Here is an 18,686-nt window from a genome sequence, read left to right as displayed (position 1 = left end):
CTTGTTCAGGCCAGGCCGCCCCAGCAAGTTCAGCCCAAGAGCAGACCGCAAGACGCTGAAAGAAGTCTCCAAGAACCCCAGAATGTCATCACAGGACCTAAGGTAGCTCTTGCCACTGTTGATGTCAAAGTGCACGAGTCTACCACGAGAAAGAGGCTGCACAAATTTGATCTACATGGGAGGTGTGCCAGGAGGAAACCTTTGCTGTCCAGAAAGAACATCAGGGCAAGACGAAAGTTTGCCAATGAACACCTAGGCAAAGACCAGCACTTATGGAACAATGTGCTCTGGACAGATGAGTCAAAGGTAGAGCTATTTGGCCACAGTACCAGAAGACATGTTTGGCGAAAACCAAAGACAGCATTTGACCACAAGAACCTGATACCAACTGTAAAGCATGTTGGTCGAAATATTATGGTTTGGGGCAGCTTTGCTGCATCAGGGCCTGGGCAGCTCACCATCAAAGAATCCACTATGAATTCTTCATTGTACCAGAGGGTGCTTGAGGATAATGTGAGGCCATCTTTCGGAAAGTTGAAGCTCAACCGAAGGTGGACCTTCAAACATGACAATGACCCTAAACATACCAGTAAATCCACCAAGGAATGGCTGAAAAGAAAGAAATGGAGGGTTCTGGAATGGCCAAGTCAAAGCCCGGATCTAAATCCCATCGAGATGTTGTGGGGGGATTTGAAACGAGCTGTACATGCAAGAAACCCCTCAAACATCGCACAGCTGAAAGAATTCTGGATGGAGGAGTGGGCAAAAATTTCTCCCAGTCGATGTCAGAGACTGGTAGACAGTTGTAAGAAACGCCTACTTGAGGTTGTTTCTGCCAAAGGGGGCAATAGCACCTATTAGAGCCTTTAAAGCATCTTTGGGCTTCTTGAAAAGCGCTACATAAAATAAATGTATTATTATTATTATTATTAAGGGTGTACTTACTTTTCCCACATGCGAAATTTGCATTTTTGTTTATTTAAATTGTACAATGGACTACAAAATGTAAATGTTTCATGATATTTGTTATATTATATCACCTATATCTATCAATATTGTTGAAATGAAGATCAAATAGCTGTATGTTGAAATATGTTGAAAAAGTCAAAACTTTACATGGGGTGTACTTACTTTTTCACATGCGTTGAGTAGAATAATGAGAGTTAGGTCCTTTTCATTGTTTCATTGCCTTATGCCGCCTCCATTGCCTTATGCCGCCTTATGCCTCCTTGTGCTGCCTTTGGCTTTTTGGCACGAATTAACATGAGGCAGGCCTGGCAAATCGAGCAGGGACCGAATGAGGGCGGCGGAGAAGCTGACGGTAAGCGCGAGCCACCAATCAGGGCTCAGGGAGTGGCTGCGGCAATGAGTCACAGGGTGTGGTTGGAACATTCGAGAAGGCTAAGGGCGTGGCAATAAAACCCGTTGCGCGAAGCCCCCACAGCAGTTGAGTGGAAAGGTGAGCTTGTGAGTTCTGTTGAGAGTTAGCAGTTCTGCGAAGGGAGGCGCTTGATGAGAGTTACGAGTTCGGAGAAAAGATGCGCATGAACTAAGTATAAGCGCTCGTACCAAAGTGGACGCTCGGTTGAGCTTGAGGCCGAGCCTCTATTGGGTTACGCGAGTGATAGCGTGCCGGTAACTCAACGCGCTGTGGAAGACCGCCTGCCTGCTGCCCTTTGTTCGAGAGACGCGCTCCAAGAATCCCTTCCACCACCTGCTTGTCATCTTCACGGGACGTGCTGTGAACATGGAGAGCCACGCCGGGCGAAGCCGTTCCTGGACGACCAAGGCAGCGTGTGAACACCATCCTACCTGCATTTCAGCTTTGTGAGTGTGATCGGGCCCGTGTCTGGGGTTAACGTAAGACTGATTAATTTCTGCCCTGTGTCTCTGCTCTCTACCAAATCATTGTAAAAAGTGTAAATAAACCTGTTATTCCTTTATTTGACCGTCTCGTCCCTTCCAGCATTGACAAAGCGTGGTACGAATAGAACCGCTCGAATCGGGTTCCAATAATAGAAAACTGCATGGACCACGTGGTACACAATCCGCTCGGTGTACTCAAATTACATGTGGCTCGTGCGAAGCTTGCTTCCCCGCTTCCACGGCAGCACAGGTATTTAGGTACGTGCGAGACTTGTCCCAAAACCCTACCTTGCGTTTGCCCGGGAGGGGCGTTTCAAGTCTCAGTTACGCCGGCCCAGAAAGAACAAGCGGCTTAATCTCCCCTTGGTAAGGGTAGGAAGGGCGGCGGAAAACCGTAACAATATATATATATATATATATATATATATATATATATATATATATATATATATATATATATATATATATATATGCATGTCTCAGTAACCGCGACACCGATTGGTTCTTCAGTCATGAAGTCATTGGTGTTCTGAACACCCATTGGGTGACTCAGACACCACTGTCCCGGGCTCCGATTGGCTGGAGCGGAGTTGTAAGCGATGACGCACCATTTGTATCATTACCTCAGACAGCAGTCAGGGAAATACCTTTAATCTTTCCGTGTTGGGAGAAAATGAGAGAATGTACAAATTCCTTTTGACGACACAATGTGCAATGGAGGAAGGTTGCTTCTAACATACGTAGATTTAACGTACTCCGACCTTGGCTCAATATCATGAACATATCTGCATTGTACTGGTCTGCACAATTGGGGTTGGCATCCAAGTGCCAGGCAATGGCAGAAGAAGAAGAAGAAATGTTCGACAGTCCTCCAATGTTCTTGCATGCTCGTCGCGGTTGAGTCCTCACTCCCAAGTGCTTTCCTGGAATCGCCAGAGGGACATGCTGTTTGATACGATATATATATCCATTGAGGATATAAATGTGTGTGTGTGTGTATGTGTGTATATATATATATATATATATATATATATATATATATATATATATATATATATATATATATATATCTGTGCAGTGTCTGTCCTGTGTTGTCTTGTCACTGAACTACTCCCTCAAACTTGTGTGAAATCCTATCAAACTTCTGGTGTGCACCTACCTCTCCCGTGTGTATGTCATAAGAGTATTGTCTTTGAAAAAAATCCCAATATTTTTTTTTTTTTTTTTTTTTTTCAACTTAAGTCTTCAACTTCAATTGTTTATAAAATGTAATATCACGTATATTACAAATAAATTTGTGCAAAATAATTGTTTGAATTATGATTGGTGTAAACCATGACAACACAGCAACTCAGGTACAGTCATCTATCTATACTATACAGTGAAAACTCTTAAATCCGAATTCCTTGGGAACGAACACTATTCACATTACAGTTTTTTGGATTTTAGAATACGAAACGTTATTTATTTATTTTGGATTTTTCTGGCAACATAAAAAAGGAACAGTAGAGAGAGGGGAGACACCAGCAGCAGGGTTGAAGGACAAAATAGATGGAGAGTTGGACAAATAAGGGATGTGGGGAAGAGTGAGGATTAAGGGAGGACCCATAGACTTTGTGAAGAGGTCGAACTACCACTTAAAGTTTGTTTGCAATGCTTTGTAGCCCTCTTAAACATTTCCTGAAGAGTCATTTGTCTGAAAGTTTGGTTCCTCCTTCATTAGTTTGTCTTGGTTAAGGTAAATATTCATTATTTCTTGTTGATAGATAAAATTCATCCCATGCAAGAAGCTTATATGCTGTTCTCCAAGTTTTATTCCCTGATCAATGCTCATCCTCTGCTGTTTTTTCTCCACTGTCACTTTCACTGTCATCATTATTTTCTTCTTTTTGGTTAATAACCACGTCAACAATGTCTTCATCCATCTCCAGGCAGACCACAGGTGCTACAACTGTTGCAATTCATTCACTCCACAATGTCATCTTCATGCAAGTCCATGGCCACTTAAGCGTTCATACACTTTCCATAATAAATCATCAATTCTGCTGCGTCAACATTCTCATTTGAAAGTTTAAAACCTTCAAAGTCTTCAGGTCACTTAGTGTCATCATACATGGTAAGTGGCCATAAGTTATGCTCTCCATTTTTGAAGGTTAGTTTTGTCACTGAGTCTCATGCACGTGCAACTGCCCAAATACAGCTCTTGATGGTGAACTTCTTGAATGTGGCCATCACACTGGCAGATGAATAGGTATTAAGCAGACAACGCATTAATTACTATTATTATTTTAAAATAATTTGTTTTTTAATTTTAAAAAGTTTTAATAAATTTCTTTGAAGTTCGAAATTTGCTTGGATTTGGTTTTTTGTCGGATTTTGGAATTTCGGATTTGAGAGTTTTCACTGCATATAGTGTTGCAGTTTTGGACCCCCGGAGGGGCATAGGGGGAAGAGAGATCTTCACATCGAATAGACCGAATAATTTCATAGTATTCTGTTTAGCTTTTAAGTGTACTGTATTCATGTAAGCAGATATGCATGGCGAGTGTATAGTTAAAAGTCTCAGACGTGCTATTTTTCCTATTCTACATTCTTTTATACAGCCATTTCTCACACCTTACAGCACACATACCCTTTTCTGCAAAGGATCAGTACAGAGGCCGTGCCATCCTCACAAATGATCTGCAGAACTGCCTCAGACCAGCTTGGTGGGTACTGGGTCCAGAACACTATGGCAGATGTCCCCATCCATCATAGTTAAGCCTGACATCAGGCCAAAACCTGTTATCCAACAAACCACACTGCAGGGCAATCCCAAGATGGCAGCAGAGGTCAGTGCTCTGATACGCCAATCAGGTGAGAGAAGAGATCCCCCCCCCCCCCCTGCCCGACTCCCACAACTCCTCCAATGGATACTGTGGAAGCCTGGTTGAAGGGCGGTGGTGGGAGGGGAGGAAGCACTATAAAAGGCAGAACCCACAGACACACAAAAGTTTCTAGAGCAGATTCTTGAGTAGACAGAACTTCCTGTCTTCGCACAGGGATGGTCTTGGGGAACTTACTTTGCACACACTCTCATCTGTTTGAGTTTCCTCTCTGTATTCCCTTTCACCTTTCTTCTCATTTCCCGCTCTTCTCTTTTGCCACCTTTTGTCCTTTCATCTTCCACCTTTCTTTTCATTCGACGTCTTTCTTATTTCACTCATTTCTTTATATATATATATATATATACACACACATTTAATTTCCCGGATCAAGTACAAATCGTCTCACTGGTGCTTCATAGGCATGCCGTAGCATGCCATTCTTTACAGATGTTAAATCAGCTATTCTGTCTGCTTGCATCACTTGGGGATATTAAATATAACATTGTGGTTTTAAAAACACATATTATATTATTGTTTGCAGAGAAACGTCCCAAATTCCAAACTGCAGACCTAACCACCTGTGTGGCAAGGCAATGAAAAAGCACGCAGCACATTCCTAGCAATGAAACTGCATTGTCACCACCTTATCTTATTTAAGAGGATATGTTAGATTGGATTGATCAGATAATCAATTATAAGGTTCTACTAGAACCGTGATATTTACTCCACCTATGGCGTTGCGACGAATCTGAGCAGAGGAGGAAGGGTTGGGGTTCACTAATGCTGCATTTAGGTGATGATAAATATATCTCATTATATCTTTTTGTTGAGTGAGCTGGTGGTAGAGCAGGTAAAGCCTTGTTGCATGTCCTCACTGGTGTGGATTTAATTATCATGGCTGGTCAGTGTAACTTTCCAAAGCCTGTGACAGACTGATTACCTGTCCAGGATTGATCATTTCCCACGGAAAAATTCACAACTTGTTGTGAGCGCTCCGATGCTCCATAAAGAGTGTGTACTTCCAACAATCATCGGCAGTATAAAACCATATATGTGCATCCATTCCTAACTTTTGGCATAGTGAAGCTAGCTGTCCATCTACAGGATTCCCAAAATCATGCATCATACTTCAAATTCTTCGATCTACCGATCACCATAGGATCAATAATGATGTAGAAGTGAGAAAAAGCTTGTTAACAGTTCTATCCTACGAGAAATCAAACATGGATTATTTTCCTTTTGGAAAAGGCAGTTAATATTTTGTTTAGGATCGATACTAATGGGGGAAGTTTACTCTTTTATTGCTGAGAAGAAAAAGATAAACTATACATGAATACTGGTGCATCAACTCCAATGGCAGCCACAGCATGCAGACACACAATTAGAACCTACATCAGGTAAAAGTTTATTTTTCATCAACGTCCACACGTACACTCCTTAAACCGCACGTGTAGCTACACAGACATAAGGTACTTGATACCACAGCACACACACACACACATGTACACAAACACTCACATTATTGCGCAATATAGAAGCAGCAGCACTTTTTGGAAATACAACCATATTCACCCCTTTTCCCCATGCTAATACATTTACAGCAACATCACCCACCATCCCCAATCCCCTTTTCTCATATGAAATCCCCACATCCTCTACATTCCCTCCCAGCCACAAACGAAAGAAAAAGAATAAGATAAACTTTTCAATTCTTTGACTATCCATTGCAAGCCTAATAACATGCTACATAGCCCCATGCTAAACACAAACATAAGAGCATGTTTATACTTGTCAATGTTCATTTTTATCTGAAGGAGAAAGACCCCTTCATCATTATAACCCTCGGACCAGTGCTCATGAAGACCCCTAGTCATGACCCTTCCAACCAGTGTTTGATGAATGGTAGCATATTCTGTGTAATGGAGAGACGTGACAGGTGTGTTCTCATCAAGTAGTTATATCACTGTACTTTTATTGTATAGTTCATGTGTGCATGCATGTACTTTTATTTTAATCATAGTAGCATGATTTTTTTTTAAATCTGAAGCTCGACTCTAAACCCAATTTCCATTCCCGCAACACGGTGTTGTCGTTCAATTACATGGTGTCACGCAGTTTTCTTCTAACCTCACCTCCATGCAATACATCGTAAAATAAACTTGAAAAGTTGGCGAGGGTAGCAGGTGAAAGAAAAGTGTCTTAGTTTTGATGATTTCCAAACGTTCATTAATAAATATCCAATGATGTTTGACACTGCATTTCTTCTACATTACAGACATTAATACATTACCTTAATAGGATGGCAATGTTGTTGCTTTGTTTTGTTTAAATCATATTTTTTTAAATATTGTTTGCCACCACAAGATTGCAACTGACTTTTGTTCTTGGTCTTTATCAAATTCAAAAGAAAACAAATCGGGCTCCAAGAAAGTGCAGCAGCCAGTTGGCAAATTTGACGCAAATATTTCATCTAAATTGGCGATGAGGATGGGATGAATAAAGTCAGTAGCATCGACCATCAAGCACCCTTAAAAATCAGCATACATCAATCATGTAGAATTACAAAAGATTATATCAACAATCAGTCTGTAACAGTTTGGGGGTAAAATCCCTTAAATCAAACAAAAAAGGTGATATAAAATTTGTTTAAGCAAGGCCTATCAAGGAGTAGGAGTGTGAGAGAAGGAGGGAAGGAGAGAAGGAGAGAAGGAGAGAAGGAGAGAAGGAGAGGGAGAGAGAGAGAGAGAGAGAGAGAGAGAGAGATGGACAAATAGATAGATAGATACAGAGAACAAGAAGCATTTTATCCAGTGGTGTTATCGATAGGCAGTTCAGTCTGTGACCCAGAAATGGTGGATTCAGATTACGCAAAAGGCATGCGGTCCGGTGTGTGACATTTTGTTTCTCACATTGGCACCCAGCAAAAAGTAAACTATACATATTGAAGTGACATTCACAGTCTGTTTGACATGCACTATGTTAAACACATGTAAACTCAGCACAAGAATCTCCCGTTACACTTTCCCCAAAACTGCTTGACGTCCAAAAATGTCCGCAAGAATGTCATAGAGGCAGCCGGAGCAAGAAGTTAAGAAGTTAAAACAAAGGGTTCGGAGAGCAAGCAGCAAAAGCTGACAAATCAATGCTACCCTATCATTGGTAGTGCAGCGTAAAGAGGTTTATGCAACAACGACAGTGCAGACATTGCATCTACTGTCTTAGCATGTCGCATGGCATAGTTTATAGTATCGATGTAGTCATCATATACGAGTCACAGCTACTCACAAGCATTCAATTAGAAACACCAAAATACTGTTCTATGGGGGAGAACATCACACAAGCGGAATAAGCTACTAGAGCAGCATGCTGCCAAAGAACATCAACACGTATCGCTGAATGAAAAGGGGGAAAAAGGGGGGAATCTTTACTGAAAACAAAACACCCAAAGCCAAAACGTCCCCTACCTACACGCATTTACACGTAAACGTTGTTCTTTTTTAAATATATATATAGCAATACTGATGGAGATCACCGCATTAAAGTGTCTAAAAGTTCACATATATAACTACAGACCCACCAGGTGGACATGCTTATCCACACCTACTGGTCAAAACCCCAGGTGCATCCCAAATGAGCAGGCGTGGGTATGGCCCTTGAGAAAAGAAAAAAGGAATGCCAAAAAAAGCAGGGCTAAACTTCCAGGCCGGGCGATCGAAGTTTCATTTAAATGAATATGATCTTGTCATTCTCGCTTATTATTCAACTCTTTGCAGTTTTAACCTTTTAGTGATTAGAAATGGAGCAAAAATGGATTGTACTTCCGCTGCTGTGGACGAATGATCATACGATTGCAATATGGCAGCGTGTGTGAATGAGGAAGGTTTTTTTTGCGAAAAGGATAACTGTTTTTGGGGAAAGTTGAGTTAAACCCTCAAGAAGGAATGAGGTCACACCTGTGCATTCATTCAGTCGCTCACTCCCTTCATTAATCCCTTTCTCGACATTGTTTTTCGACATGACGACTCCATATAAGTGCTTAACAGGTTTATGTAATTCAAATTCCTCATCAGTAAAATGAGCAAGTACATTATATAAGCTGGGCTGATACTTACCAAATACCAGGTGGGTATGTGTATGCGTATGAATGAAGGCATGTGCTCAAGTTTGGTGAAAATATTGCTTAGTAGGCTCAAAGCTATTTATTTCGAATTTAAATAGAATGTTATAATACCAACTCTATAAAAAACCCAACCCAAACAATAGTCTGAATGATTGTAAGCAGACTTTTGATTAGATTTGTCTTTCTATTTCTCTTCGCATCACATTTCATCGCTCACCAAGGAAGATCCTATTTATCCTATAACAAAAAGCCAATGTATTATCCTACCAAAAATAAAAAAAAGGTTTCATGTAATTTCCATCTTCATTTCATTTGTTACTAAATTTGATGGAAAAAGGACAGCTGACATGTTTTAATTGAGCAATTATAGGTTACGTGGTCTGGCATCATCCAAAGAACCATGAACACCAGCATGAGTGGTGTCTGTGTGCTTAAATATGAGGCCCACTACTTAATCTGTTCATTCCAATAGACTTTTAAACGGTAGACAGAATCGACAGAACGTATATCGAGGTAAGCCAACTGCCATGGGAAGCAAGGATAAGCGACGTTTCTGGCATTGACCCTTCGTCAGAGCAAAAGAGCAGTTACGTCAGCCTTTCCTTGCTCACCTTCATGGCCGAGACGAGCCTTCACAATTATGACTAGTTTTAATTTTCAAAGTAAATTTAAAGTCAGATTCCCATGTTATAGATTTTAACCACTTCATGATATGGTTATATGAAACCAACGACATATCAAACACACAAATATATTACAAGCCACACGACCCCAATCTCACGAATACATTAACCTATCATCCCTATCCCCATTCATTGTTTTTTTTCCTGCTTTCCCAAAAAAAAAATTTTCTTAGCTTACTCTTCCACCTTAACACCATGCACACATACACAGATGACCTCAGACAACAACATTACCCTTCGCCATGCAAACTACTTCCTGCTTTTACTACCCAGGGTGCTTTTATTTCCTGCTTATGCGAATAACACATACACCTACAAGATGATGAAGAATGGGAAACACACATCACTGGCTCAACAATCTAAGGACCTAACAAAGCACAATGCGACATCCTTCCTACATGGGTTTGTACCTCTTCATCAAATCTCTCAGCCATGATCAAGTTGCTGGAAATGGCCATATTGCGTGTATGGGCAATAGAGACCTGCTAGTTTCGAAACCTGCTGCAAGAACAAAAACGCTCTTTTTATTAAAATTTATTTGAATAATTTCTAAGTTAAAACGGGCAAAAAACAAACAAAAAAGAAACATCACTTTGGTACCGAAACCAATTTTCCTTCAGAACAGTTGATGGGATAATTCCTGACTTTCCATTTTGCCGGTTTACTTGGGGGCGTCAACTGGACGGGAAGAAAAAGCAGTAGAAAGAAAATGAATAATACTTAGCACCGATTTCCTTCGGTGACAAGTAAATCTAAAAGAAAAATAGCTGTTCTTTCCTGTACATTTTGCTAGAGAACTTCATGGTGTTTTACGAGTCGATTTTTATATTTGGTGGTAAAAATAAATAAATAAATAAATAAATAAGAAAGCGTGGAGGTAAGCAATGATTTTACAGCTAAGACGCGTTTGTCAAAGGCTAAGCTGACATTTTCAAATTGCAGGAGCGGGTAAAGCTCGGGTCGAAATTGGGTAAGAGGCACAACAACAATAAACAAAATGGCAGTAAGTCAGGAGGGAAGCTGAGTTGGATAAGGAATAAAATGAGAAAATAAGTCGTGGTGAGATCTGTCAGGGTGGCATGTTGTGAGGAGAGGCAAGGTGAGCATGGTGTAAGAACATAATGAATAAAGGCTTTGCGTCATGATGCCGTAGGTAAGCAGCAGCAGAGTTCAGAAGGTTTGAAAAGAAGCATGATGGAGATGTGAGATAAAAAAAAAGTTTAAATAAGGCGGTGGAGGTGCAAGCGTGTGGTGAGGAAAAAAAGTAGGGGTGTAAAAGCAAGATGGAGGGCGTTAGGTGAGAGTCGGTACTAGATGGAGTGTCATCCTTCTGCCCCTACTTCTGCACATCACACTGAAGCAATAATACAATGGATGGGTCACTTTTTGCAGCCTCAGTGAACTCCTGCAGCGAGATGAGGTCGTCATTGTTTTTATCCATTTTCCCAAATATCTTGTCGACCCGCTGCTCAGGGGTCAGCCCATCCTCGTTCATCTTCATCATGATCACCGTCCCGACCATCTTGTAGATTGCCTGAATGGAAATGGAGACACAGGAATAGACGCAGTGAACAGCAGAAGTGGATTCTTGCCTCATGGAATATCCCGTGGCTCAAATATGTCACCGGTCCTAAGGCACCTACGGTCTATATGAGCCATAATCCGCATAATCCTATTTAATTACCTTTTTCTCCTGGACATGTACAAAGTGCATTTGGTCTGAGAATCCCTGGTTGACGATAAGGACACACTGGAAACTTTAAGGAAGAGATTCCGTGAAGCATAATCACCTTTCTCAACGAATATTTATGATAGTTTTGCAAACATATAAATGTATAAATACACAACAACTTGTATCAACTGTCAAAAATGCACCCTGAAACACAAATGCTTATTTATACAGAAACTTATCCAATATTACAATGTCCAAAACTTCTCGATTCCCTTCCTCGTGAGCCTAGCATTGACCTGTTCCGCGTTTCTATTTGAATTTATCTGAAGAACCTTCGTTCACATGCTACATCCTGTCCATTGTTAACCACTTTCCTTGTATGTGGAACTGTAAGAAAGTATTGTCGCATCCCCGGGGTTTAGACCCCTGGGTGACGGTTGACTGAAACGCCGAGGCGTAATTCGAACCATGGCGGGATTGTCTTTGGCAAGTGCGGGAAAGCCGGAAGCCTTATCTGATCGGTCGGCCGACACTGGGTTAATCCAAACCCTCAAAACAAAGAAATGAAACAAGACAAGAAAAGTGAAATTCAACAAGTAGTTATTTAATGAAAATAAATGCAAAGACAATTAAAATGTTGAGGTAAAAACTAATAGTAATAGGCTAAGGTGAAGCACCCTCCATGCAGACTCAATTACAGACACAGGTAGAAATAAAAGAAAATGAAATGGTTTGGTAATCGGCAAGCACTCAACTTTGCAGTTCAAAAGAAGGCTTGTAGATGTTCGCCACCTCCAAACCACCGCACGGGAAGCACACAAAATGGCGCGGAGTCGCGCTTCTCGATGTCCCAATGTGAGCTACTTCTCGCAATGCTGACGGCCTCAAACCGCTCTTGTTCAGTCTCTCCCCCTCAAGCGCACACAAGCCAAAGATGCGCCACCGCCCGCAACCAAGCCAGAACAAAGGTGAGAGCAGAAAACATGACCGTCCGCTCTGAATCCCAGGATCAGAAGAGACCAATATGGCGAGACGATTTCCTTTTGCTCGACTAGCTCTCGAATGTTTGTCGATGGCTTTACCCTCTACCAATCACTTGAGCCTTGCCCATCACCCCATTGTGCCTCCACCAATCACGAAGACCAGGGTGTGGCCTCTTCACCACACATCATCGGGGTGGAGCCTAATCTCCCAATCGAGAATGCCTGGGTGTCTGGCAGCCCTGATGGCGTTGTGAGCGCATGAGTCCCATTACAGTGCTATCATTGTTTTACTGAGCCCTCAATTTCCTGGCTGGCCGAATGTAATAAAACTGAAGGGAAGACCACAGGAGGCAAGCACATACATGGGAATTTAACCTTGCAGACCCTACCTAGATAACACAACTCCATTCTTCTGGGTGGAAACACCGAAACACTTAACCGGACATTCAACCTTACTTAGATACAGAGATTCTTCTTCTTCGCATCATACGGTCCATTCTAAACTACTAGGGCATGCCCGTACTATATATATATCTAAAATTATATCCCCCCCCTCTATTTACATGAAATGGTTTGGTCCATTCGCAAAGCCAAAGCGAACGGCTTGCGAGTACGGTGGCAATCCCCCCCCCCCCCCTCTATTTACATGAAATGGTTTGGTCCATTCGCAAAGCCAAAGCGAACGGCTTGCGAGTACGGTGACAATCCCCCCCCTCTATTTACATGAAATGGTTTGGTCCAAAGCGAACGGCTTGCGAGTACGGTGACAATCCCCCCCCCCCTCTATTTACATGAAATGGTTTGGTCCAAAGCGAACGGCTTGCGGAGTTTGGTAAAGAAATCGCCATAGCTCGGTAACTACTTCTCCGATTAATATGAAACCTTGAAAAGGCACATCCTCAGGTCCCCAGCAATATACCTGGCAAGTTTCAAGTATATCGGACCCGTGGTTGTCGAGAAACAGCGGTCACAGACACACAGACACACACACATACACACACACACACATACACACACACATACACACACACACACATACACTACTGGAATTATAGATAGATACATTCCTGACTTCACTAAGGAATTTCATCTCCTACCCCCACAAACGTAACAGTATCGCTAGCATTGTGTGAGCATCCTTCAGAGTTGGCAGGATTAGAAGAATCAAAATGTTGGTGTTTCTCCTTCTCTTTCTGCTCTGTCGCATCTTTTGTACTGTCACATCCTGATCCATTCAGTCATAGCTCTTCCATGAGCCTTGACTTTGTATAGACAAAAAAAGATATGGAGAAGCCATTGAAACTTATTTCTCAAGGTGTTGACCTGTTACACCTTCCACATATACCCCATCGACCTAGTAGCACCTTGATGTCATTTGCATATAAATCTTTCAAAACATGCTCGGACGTATTCATCATTCATAAACGCAATGCTACCCAGATGTTGTCGAAGTATTTTTTGTGTACAGCGTCTCGGCTCATGAAAGAGCATGACGACAGAGGATAAAAGGCAACAAACTGAATAGGCCACATTTGGACTCAAGAAGTAAGGGAATTAATGAATAGGAAAAGAGGAGAGCGAGAGGAGGCTAGAAAACACAGTGAACTGCAAGGAAGATGGAATTGGATCGAGTAGGGTTAATTGGGGGTAAAAGGTATTGTGGGTAAGAATAGGGACGTTGGCACACTGTTTGCATGAAGTCCTGGAATAAATGGTGGGATTGAACGGTCTTGGGAAGGAAAATGGGGAAAAAGAGAACAAAATAATGTATGTGTGTGGAAAAATTGGATTTGAGGAGTTTAACCCAGAAGAAGCTATCCGAGAACCCAGAACTGCATCCTGGAGGAGTTGGGGAGGGTCGGAGGGCTAAAGCGAAAATGAATGGTACAAAGAGATGAAAATCACAAGGTGCTATGTTTCACTGCGTGGGGGATGATTTAGAACGTCCCAACTAATCCATCCCCTGCCTGAGTAGTAGGAGTCGCATTTGCTGTGTGAAGGCGAATATTATCCTGCGGTAAAGTCACGCCCCGATACAGCATACCTGGCTGTTGTTTCTGTGTTGCTTATCTTACTTCATTGTGCAACAAGTTACTGCATTACATACGGTGCATTGATTGCTTCCTGGCATGGTTAAGAAATTCCATAGGAATTAAACAATTAACATTCCAAAGTACTTCCTATAACCTTCCAAGCTGATAATTGAACAATTAATTTTTTTTGTTTGTGATGGGAACCCAAAAGGTTTCCACCATACTGGTTCACTTTGACTCTTTTTTATTTAATTTTCCTCTCTATACAATATCGAGGCTCATGGAATAGCAAGACAAAGGCCTCATCATTTATCATGTTCTTCAGAGAATCATCTCCACTCCCTGGTAGTTTGCCAATAACTCTGCTGCAAAGGACATCTGTGTTGCCCTTTGATCAAGCATGACTTACTTTGGTACCCACCTTGCACTAACCCTAATTAATTTCAAGAGAGACAAGCTTGTCTCAACACTTCCGAAACCAACTTAATTAATATCAAACACTTATGTTTGTACCATAATCTGATCATGCTGTGTGGACTGTGCTTCCCCGCTGACGGACCCTCTGGTAGCTTGTACCTGTCGCTGTGTTTCAGCGTTAGGGAGTAACTGCTGGAATCCATGTATCTGGGTTCTTCCCGGCATCTTTGATTTTTGTTCCTTTCATACTTCTTTCAACTTTTTCACATTTCTCTCTGGTCTTTGTAATTCTTGCTTCTTTTATTTATTTATTTTTGTTAATTTCCCTCTCTTATCTCCCCGTTACTTCAAATTATCTCTTTATTTGTCTATCTGTCTAAAGCGAAATTAATTCTTTCAAAAATATTTTTCTCTAAGGCTCACTTGGCTCTGCCTGGATGGGTTTGAAGGTAGAGGAGTGAATGAATGAATGAATGATCGTTTTAAGGCCATTTTTCCCCGCTAGGGTGGGGGTTAGCCTTGCGGGCCCCATGACAATCATGGTTCCCTGTTTGAGGCAATGTTTTTATGGCCGGATGCCCTTCCTGACGCCAACCCTTGGTCGCCTCTTACGATGTGCAGGGATACGGTGTACCTATTCTAGGCCGGGGTACACACCGTGATCATTCATCCCAGCAAGCTGGTACTCAATTTGCCGACCTCGGAAGGATGACAGGCTGAGTGAACCTCCCTGGTGTTAATTCAGCGATCGACTGGGATTCGAACCCAATATCCTAGGATCCCAAGCCGGCACCCTAACCGCTAAGCCAACACCAGGCTAAGCCAACTTTCTAGATTCCTCCTGATAACTCTATTTTTGCTCCTTGCTTTTTTTGGTTCTTTCTGATGAATTGTATTTGGTCTTATAATTTCATTCCAATTCTCATACAATTTCACATATAGTAAACTAACGATTTTCCAAATGTTTGCTCAAGTGGCATGTGAGTGGCTCAGATGGTTCACCCATTAAGAGCTATTTAAAAAGAAAATCTAAATTCGCCATTTAAACACAACTATGTAAACGATGTACATCAAGAAATTGTGAAATTTCAGTCTTTTGTGAATTGAAGCTGCTTTGTTCTCCTTCGCAAGAAAATGATTGATGGACCTCTGTTCCACAGCTCACATGGTCATGTTGCACTCCATCTTGGTTTTATCCCGAATGCTTTTGAGAAGTATTGACGTCACTTCCTGCATAAATTGCTCAGGATAAAGAAAAACATTGCACAACATATCTACCTTTGATATCTACACTTTCTTCCACAAAAAATTCCACATAAATCTTGACCCGCTCTCATATATAAACCTACAAATTGAAGTGACAGATTTTATGTACCAAAAGTTGATACGAGTATGTTTACCACAGTGGAGAGCAAGCTATGGCTGAAGTTTGAAGTGTTTACCATGGCAGTAAACACTGTTATCCACCTTATGTTTAAAAAAATGCATTGTTCGTCTTGTCCACCAACATAGACTGGCAATAATCTTCAGAGACTAGTACGTATTTCATTGATTTGTGCACCATACTAATGTCATTATAAATACATTATACACACGTACCAATATCGCTTGATGATCTACATGTACAGTCACGTGAAAAAGTAAGTACACCCCATTTAAGTTTTGACTTTTTCAACATATTTCAACACACAGCTATTTGATCTGCATTTCAACAACATTGATAGATAAAGGTGATATAATATAACAAATATCAGGAAACATTTACACTTTGTAGTCCATTGTATAATTTAAATAAACATAAATGCAAATTTCGCATGTGGAAAAAGTATGTACACACTTGGCTCTAATAGGTGGTATTGCCCCCTTTGACAGAAACAACCTCAAGTAGGCGTTTCTTATAACTGTCTACCAGTCTCTGACATCGACTGGGAGAAATTTTTGCCCACTCCTCAATGCAGAATTCTTTCAGCTGTGCGATGTTTGAGGGGTTTCTTGCATGCACAGCTCGTTTCAAATCCCCCCTCAACATCTCGATGGGATTTAGATCCGGGCTTTGACTTGGCCATTCCAGAACCCTCCATTTCTTTCTTTTCAGCCATTCCTTGGTGGATTTACTGGTATGTTTAGGGTCATTGTCATGTTGCAAGGTCCCCCTTCGCTTGAGCTTCAACTTTCCGACAGATGGCCTCCTCAAGCACCCTCTGGTACAATGAAGAATTCATAGTGGATTCTATGATGGTGAGCTGCCCAGGCCCTGATGCAGCAAAGCTGCCCCAAACCATAATATTTCCACCACCATGCTTTACAGTTGGTATCAGGTTCTTGTGGTCAAATGCTGTCTTTGGTTTTCGCCAAACATGTCTTCTGGTACTGTGGCCAAATAGCTCTACCTTTGACTCATCTGTCCAGAGCACATTGTTCCAGAAATGCTGGTCTTTGCCTATGTGTTCATTGGCAAACTTTAGTCTTGCCCTGATGTTCTTTCTGGACAGCAAAGGTTTCCTCCTGGCACACCTCCCATGTCGATCAAATTTGTGCAGCCTCTTCCTAATGGTAGACTCGAGCACTTTGACATCAACAGTGGCAAGAGCGACCTGTAGGTCCCGTGATGACATTCTGGGGTTCTTAGAGACATCTTTCAGCATATTGCGGTCTGCTCTTGGGCTGAACTTGCTGGGACGGCCTGGCCTGAACAAGTTGGCAGTTGTTTGGAATCTTCTCCACTTGTAGATGATCTTCCGGATAGTCGAATGATCGATTTCAAATTGTTTGGAGATCTTTTTAAATCCCTTCCCAGACTCGTAGGCATCTATAACCTTCTTTATGAAGGCCTCGGAGAGCTCTTTTGATCTTGGCATGGTGACGCCGCACACTTCAACAACAAAGAGAAAACCAAACTAAATGTCTGAGGTTTAAATAAGACAGGTTCCTCCAAGATCCTCTCTCACGATGTTCTAATCATTTGCACCTGAGCTGGTGCACCGAATTCTAATTTTAGGTATTTGAAGGAGTTATAAATGTAGGGGTGTACTTACTTTTTCCACATGCGAAATTTGCATTTATGTTTATTTAAATTATACAATGGACTACAAAGTGTATATGTTTCATGATATTTGTTATATTCTTTCACCTTTATCTATCAATATTGTTGAAATGAAGATCAAATAGCTGTATGTTGAAATATGTTGAAAAAGTCAAAACTTTACATGGGGTGTACTTACTTTTTCACTTGACTGTATGTGCCATATGAACAAGGTTTCTCATAAGCATTTGACACCATGAAAAAAACATTACCATGAAATTCATTGAATCAAACTTCGTGAGACTCAGTTTTTGTCGAGTCGAGTCTGGTGTCTATTTAAACTCAGGCCTCCACATCAACAAGGCAGCTTTTCATGAGAGACACAAGCTGAGCTCAAAAACCCAAGTGAAATGTTAAACGAACCGCAACATTTAGCATTTAGTCAGTGACAGGGCGTTGGAGGGGAACAGAGGGGTTAACAGAAAAAGGAAGAAAGAAAATTGTTCGATCTAATTGTTAAGCCAGAAGAGTTTAAAGAAGACGAGGTGAGACAAAAAAGTTGAGAACAACAATTTAATGATGGTGTTACCTCGAATCAGAAACTCAGAAGCGAGCTCAGAACAGACAAACATGCACGCATTGTATTTGTATCGTACACAGACAACACTGTTCTGTCGTCATGCAATCTCAACCAAAATAAAAGTTTTTATTTTGCCATCTCTTTTTTAAATGTTATTTATACATTGATTATATTTATATATTATATTTATATATTATATATTTATATATTATATATAATGTATTATATTTATACATTATATATTATTATTTATATATTTATACATTATACATGTATATAATTATTATATACATTTCTCAAAATTCATTTTTATGTAACTTTTAGGTCATTTCTGGAGAACCCTTAAATTTATTTGCTTGTAACTTCAGCAGACATGTCCCACACCAGCCGACTCTCATGATTTTGGTGTGACTCTCATGGTTTTAGCTTCAACCTCATGCTCT

The 18,686-nt window shown here is 41.1% G+C and overlaps 1 protein-coding gene across 1 annotated transcript in view; it reads right to left on the bottom strand.

Annotated features, from left to right (window-relative positions):
• Positions 1-6,114: 6,114 nt before the first annotated feature.
• Positions 6,115-18,686, bottom strand: part of LOC137430029 (visinin-like protein 1) — a 109,871-nt gene continuing 97,299 nt past the window's right edge. The window contains exon 4 of the mRNA XM_068120501.2: positions 6,115-11,070. Coding sequence (XP_067976602.1) covers positions 10,873-11,070 — 198 coding nt within the window. The 3' untranslated portion in view covers positions 6,115-10,872. The remainder of the gene's footprint in view (positions 11,071-18,686) is intronic.

Source organism: Myxine glutinosa, chromosome 6, assembly GCF_964187855.1.
Source record: "Myxine glutinosa chromosome 6, kmMyxGlut1.1, whole genome shotgun sequence".
NCBI lineage: Eukaryota > Metazoa > Chordata > Myxini > Myxiniformes > Myxinidae > Myxine > Myxine glutinosa.
This window is presented reverse-complemented; position numbering and strand designations above follow the sequence as displayed.